The sequence below is a fragment of the Aulostomus chinensis genome, chromosome 22, assembly GCF_037954235.1.
Source record: "Aulostomus chinensis isolate RoL2024-O1b breed Wild chromosome 22, RoL_Achi_v1.0, whole genome shotgun sequence".
NCBI classification, from domain to species: domain Eukaryota; kingdom Metazoa; phylum Chordata; class Actinopteri; order Syngnathiformes; family Aulostomidae; genus Aulostomus; species Aulostomus chinensis.
Window position 1 is genome coordinate 483,733 of NC_141341.1, and position 6,268 is coordinate 490,000.

The 6,268-nt window shown below is 47.5% G+C and overlaps 1 protein-coding gene across 1 annotated transcript in view; it reads right to left on the minus strand.

Annotated features, from left to right (window-relative positions):
* Window positions 1–509: 509 nt before the first annotated feature.
* gnb3b (guanine nucleotide binding protein (G protein), beta polypeptide 3b) overlaps window positions 510–6,268 on the minus strand; it is an 11,933-nt gene continuing 6,174 nt past the window's right edge. Inside the window, exons 6-9 of the mRNA XM_086192636.1 lie at window positions 5,282–5,348; window positions 3,069–3,270; window positions 2,406–2,622; window positions 510–1,413 (exon numbers count right to left, since the gene is read on the minus strand). Coding sequence (XP_086048762.1) covers window positions 1,307–1,413; window positions 2,406–2,622; window positions 3,069–3,270; window positions 5,282–5,348 — 593 coding nt within the window. The 3' untranslated portion in view covers window positions 510–1,306. The remainder of the gene's footprint in view (window positions 1,414–2,405; window positions 2,623–3,068; window positions 3,271–5,281; window positions 5,349–6,268) is intronic.

Consider the following 6,268-nt stretch of genomic DNA (forward strand, 5'->3'; position numbering starts at 1 on the left):
AGCAACCTATGGCCCACAATGCACCGCGGACTTCTTCTTTGTCCCCTAAAAACCAAGTTTGCTCCACCAACAGTCTCCCATTCTGATGAACACGACCATCTATAGTCGTTGTTGATGACCCAAGGTGCATTAATGTGCTTAATAATAGAGAATGAAAGAAAGGTGCGTTCAGAGTGGAGTGCAGTACCACAGTCAGGCCAGCAGGTGGGGCTTTCGTTGGTGCTGTCTACCTAATTGTGGTATCTGTGCTCTGCCAGCAGAGGTCGTGCTTCACCACCAATCTTCTAGGGTGTCTGAATGGTGCCGCCGTGTTTAGGCTGTAGCGGTAGGACGTAGCAGGAGGACGTAGGCTGGTACTTGGCAATTCAGACGCAGCCTCTGTCGTATCTTCGGCATTGTAAGACTGTATTTACTATTTTGTCGTTCACTAGGGGGCACTGTGGTCTAGGTGTGCAAACACATCATCCCCCACACTCAAAACACACACACACACACACAGATTCTGACGTGTGTTAATGCAGAATTCTATGTTTATTAGAAAGATTTTCAACAAACATTTTGTCTTTTTACAGAGGAACTGCACAAGTGTAGCTGGACACAGGGAAGTTTACAGGTCAGACCGCCAGTCCTGGCTTGACCTTTGAACCCTCTTGGTCTCGGTTTATCACTGGATTTGTAGCATGCAAAGGGGAAACAGACGGCAGCCATGTCAGGTCAGAGTTTGCTGGTTGTAAGCAGGGACCTAAGATGGCGGCTATACTCTTCCTCTGGTACAATTACATGTGCAGACAAAAAAAAAGAAAAAGGAGCAAAAGAAGAAGCTGTACATCAACTCTCCATCCTAATGGGTTAAACTATAAAATACAAATAAATGTACATATATATCCATCTGCCTTCTACATCAGTGCAGTCAAAGCTCTCAGATAAGAAAAATAAGTCTGTCACCCTACAGTCGTAATCTGACTGTCAATAGTCACGTTCTTTTTTTGTCAAAAATCTACGTGTGTTTAGTTGACAATTATAATAAGAGCTTATTTGTGCTCATTTCGTATATGTGCTATTTTTTTTGTATTTTTTAATTCTTGTCTCAACAACAGTAAAACTCTCTGGTACATTCAGCGGGAGGCAGCACACCCGTCTCCTGATGCATGAATCAACGGGTCTCATTCACAACCTCCCATATTTGCATAGATAAACCAGGAAGGAAAGAGGGAGAGATGAAGAGTTTTTTTCACCGCCAACCTCACCCCCCTCACCCCCCTTCCTTCTCCACTCCCTCCTCTGGTGCTTTATCCACCAGGAAACTTCAGTTCCAGAGTTTCAGGAAGCTGTCCCAGGACCCTGTGCAGACGCCCATGCCGTCGTCGGGGACTCCAGTGCAGCTCACCCTGTTGTCATGTCCAGACAGAACGCCTGGAAGAGCAAGACAATGACAAACCATGAGAACCAGAATCCAAGAAAATGAACAAGAACCTCGATGAAGTGATTCTTTACCCAAGTAGAGTACTTTTTCTTTCAAGTATTCACAAATACAAGTAGAACAGCAGCTAAACTGTCAAAAACGTTTGTGTAGTAACCGTCCAGGTCGTCCAGTGTCATCCAGCTCTTCTTAGCCCAGACGAGGGATCAGGGGTCCACCAACTCTCACTCACTTGAACACCTCTGCTTCTGTGAATGAGTGACGAACCTGACGAGCCGTAGTGTGGCTTCAAGCTCATCATACCTGGCTGGCTCTTTCTGTATTCTAGAGTCTGAAAGAAGTAAAGCACTGAATACTCCTATTCTTGAGTACTTGAAAGACAAAATACACTTTTGGGTGAAGTATCACTTTAGAGACCTCAGCCTGAATAAGCTTGCGCTGAAGGCTCCACACTCCAAACCAGTGGGGGGCAGCAAACTTTCAGCAAGTTGCTATCTACCTCTCGTGTATGAGTATGAGGCGAAGAGATCTCTTGTGACCAGCTCCTGCTTGCGGTGGCTGGCAGTGATGAGCAATGGCCGCCTGCTCAACTGTGATGCTTTTATTTTGTAAAACATTAGAAAAGTTTGATGGCAACTTAGAAAAACCTGACGACTGAAACCCAAAACCTTGCTGACGCAGCAACTTTTCTGGATCACTGTCTTCCTCTCCGACAGCATGCAGCCTGGCTGGGTGATAGCAGTTCGTGGCCTAGTTGACTCTTCTACTCTTTGCTGTATCTGTGCCTATACTGCCATCTCCTGACAGAAATGAAATATTTTTGTGCACAAATTAGTTCGAGGAATTAGATGTGAACCGGGTCGATCCTCAGGAGTCGTGGGAGTGGAAAGTCAATGATCAATACCACCGACTGGAGCAGCTACACTGTGACAGTCAGGATGAAGGAGGGTCTTCCTGTCCTTTGTTTTCACACCACCACACTCACCAACTTTCTCTCCCTTCAGTGAGTCCCAGATGTGGCAGTTGAAGTCATCGTAGCCGGCAAAGATGAGACGGCCTGAGTTGGAGAGAGCCAGAGATGTGACCCCGGCGTTCAGGCTGGTGTCCTGGTAGTTGTTCACCTCCTGGTCCGAGCGCAGGTCGTACATCTTGCAGGAGCAGTCGTCGGAGCCTGTGATGATGACGTTCCCACTGTGGAAAAACTGAGGTGAGGAGACAGGGAAAGGTGAGTGAGAGCAGCACACCAGTAAGCTCTGCACTGAAATACCTGTGTGTAAGCCCCGCCCCTTCTGCCCATCATATACAATCATTTAAATTCCGTTTGAATTTTTTTTCTGTCTTTCATATGAATGAACATCTCCTACATTAAAGCCCTCGACACATGCTCAAGTAAATCTCTCACTCTACACACCAGATAGATCTGCACTGAGCATGCTCCGTGGAGGGAGCTAACAGGAAGTAGACGTCTACTACTCCATGCTAACTTGAGTGTGGAGCTATAATGTAATTTATGTACAGGAGGCAGAGTCAGAGGTGCTCGACTCTTCCTTTGGAGCTTCGTCTTGAAGCTTCGTTAGCGGATCTGTAGGAATCATTGGCTGTTGTGCAGTTGTGTCCGTGTGTGTTGTGATGCAGGGCGGAGCCTCACAGCGATGGCGTTGATGTCGCTGGTGTGCCCGCTGAAGGTCTGCTTGCAGGTCCCTTCCCTGACATCCCACAGCTTGGCCAGAGAGTCGCAGGCTCCAGAGATGAAGGTGTTCATGTCGGGGGACAGAGCCAGAGACATGCAGTCTCCAATGTGGTTGGTGAAGATCACCTTCTGCTTGCCAGTCTCCAAGTCCCACAGACAGCTGGGGGGCAAGATGAGTCATGTTTCCATGAAACGAGCATTTAGTCACAGCGTTACCCATAAGGCCACACCCACACCTGGGAACCGACATTTAGCTTGTGACTGACTCTTTTGTATGATGAATGAAACACGGCTTCATGCCATATTTTCTTAGATGACAAAGAACGTGAAACGATTTCTGAGTAATGATGAAAAGTTTTTAAAATGTTCCAAAGCCACAGTAAAGTAAAAAATTGCAATATTCCAAAGCTAAAAGCTCTTCATGGTTTAACGTGTCTGAGTCCAGCACAGAAGCCACCATGGTTACCATGGTTACTGTGTGGCACAGCGGGCTCAGCATCCTGTGAGGAATCTGTGGTTTAGGTGTGGTGACCAACAACGAAGAGGTGAGCGCAGCGTATCAGTGACAACAGAACTCAGAGAGGAACCTAAACGTCAAAGAAGACTCGCCGCCATGGGAAACCATGTTTTAACTGGCTGGCCTCAGCTGCTACGCAGGGTTAGCGTTCAGATTGGCTGACATCAGTGTGAGAGACGCTGATCGACAGATGCTTCGTCCAGTCACCTGAGGAGTAGTTTATGAAGCGTCAGCCCTTTTCAGTTAGTTTCCATGGCAATGTCCCAGCTCGTTCTGTGAAACAAAGTATCTGATGCATGATGTCATCATGTAGTTTAACATACTACATGATGACATCATGTTAAGAGGTCACATGTTCTCAGTGCCCCTGTGAATTACAGGGGGGCAAAAAAGTATTCCATCAGCCACCAACTGTTCAGGTTCTCCCACTTAAAAGATGGGAGGCCTGTAACTTCCATGTAGGAAAACTTCAACTAGGAGAGACAGAATGGGGGGGGGGGGGGGTCCAGGAAGTCACATTGTAGGATTTTTAATGAATTAATTGGTAAATTCCTGGGTAAAATAAGTATTTGGTCAATAACAAAGTTCATCTCAGTACTTTGTTATTCCCCTTTGTTGGCAATGACAGAGGTCAGACGTCTTTTCTCAGTCTTCACCCCCTGTTGCTGGTATTTTGGCCCGTTCCTCCATGCAGATCTCCTCCAGAGCAGGGATGTTGTGGGGCTGTCGCTGGGCAACACGGACTTTCACCTCCTCCAAAGATTTTCTATGGGGTTGAGGTCTGGAGACTGGCTGGGCCACTCCAGGACCTTGAAGTGCGTCTTTGGAAGCCACTCCATTGCCTCCTCTCTAGCAAACTTCAGTCGGGCCTGGACCTGTACTGGCTTCAGTAGGGGGACACGTCTGGCCCTGCAGGTTTGAGTCCCTGGTGGTGTCGTGTGTTACTGAGGATAGCCTTGGTTACTTTGGTCCCAGCTCTCTGCAGGTCCTTCACTAGGTCCCCCGTGTGGTTCTGGGATTTCTGCTCCCCATTCTTGTGATCATTTTGACCCCGCGGGGTGAGATCTTGTGTGGAGCTCCAGATGGAGGGAGGTCATCGGTGGTCTTGTATGGCCTCCATGTTCCAATAATTGCTCCCACCGTTGGTTTCTTCACACCAAGCTGCTGACCTACTGCAGATTCAGGCTTCCCAGCCTGGTGCAGGGCTACAAGTTTGATTCTGGTGTCCTTTGACAGCTCTTTGGTCTTGGCCATAGTGGAGTTTGGAGTGGGACTGTTGGAGGGTGTGGACAGGTGACTTTTATACTGATAACGAGTTCTAACAGGTGCCATTAATACAGGTAACGAGTGGAGGACAGAGGAGCCTCTTGAAGAAGAAGTCCAGAAATCTTGCTTGTTTGTAGGAGATACTTTTTTTACCCAGGAATCTAACAATTAATTCATTAAAATCCTACCATGTGATTTCCTGGACCCCCCCCCCCCCCCCCCCCATTCTGTCTCTCCCAGTTGAAGAGTTCCTATGATGGAAGTTACAGGCCTCCCATCTTTTTAAGTGGTACAACTCGAACAGTTGGTGGCCGACTTAAAAACGTTTTTGCCCCCCTGTATTTGGCTCTGACATTCCGTGAATTTGCCTCCAGCAGCTGTGACTCACCAGGTGGTGTCACCGGAGGCAGTGAGGATCTCAGTGTCGCTAAGGAAACGGCAGCATGACAGGTAACCTGGATGAGAGAGAGACTGTCAGCATCTTGTTCACCTGCAGTTAAGAACATGGACACTTGCAGTGTTGTTTTTAGCAGGCATTTTAGTTTTAGTCTCAGTCTTTGGACTAAATGCTTCTTAGTTCTAGTCACATGTTCGTCATTTCTATCCTTGATAGTTTTAGTCGATGAAAACTCAAAGGTTTCAGTCAAATATCAAAGATCCTCTCAATAAAGATGTGTGTGCTGAAGAGGCCACTCCAGTGTTAGAATGAAGCACTGAACTGATCCACCTTCAAAGGGGAGTTTCCCCTCTTTTTCTCTCTCTACCTTTTACTTTTATTATTTTGTTGCAGAAGCAGACAACACACTGGCCCACAATAGGAGTATTGTATCACAATAAAACAGGATAAACTAAATAAAAGCACACTTGACTTCCATGTGAACGACCTCATGTCCTCCATGTTGGCTTCAGCTGCTGTTATTGGTTAAAGCTTCCAGGTGTGTTGCTTAGACAGGGAACAGCAGCAGGTCTGAGGACTCCCGTGTTTCCCAGTCCCACAAACACGGGTCAAAGCACTCCACCTGCCCCCCGTCCACAAATGGACAGGGTTTTATTCATAACATGCTAGATTAATAGAAGGCTGCTTTAAACCAGCCAACATTAGCGGCCCTGGCAGCCCCGTTCATTCTAGCTTTAGCATGTAGCACTAGGAAGCGCTCTCTGCTCCACGGGGAGGTGGAACCACCACCACCACAAACTTTAGGCTTCATTCAAACAGAAACTGCATCTCAGGGCGAGCCTCACAGACTAAAGCTATGCTTCAATCATCCCTCTGTTCAGGACCACCCGACGCCGCTGCTGCTGCCGTGGTGAGAGTCTGGTCCTCTGCAGACAGGCCCAGACTGTGTGTGTGTGTGTGTGTGTGTGTGTGTGTGTG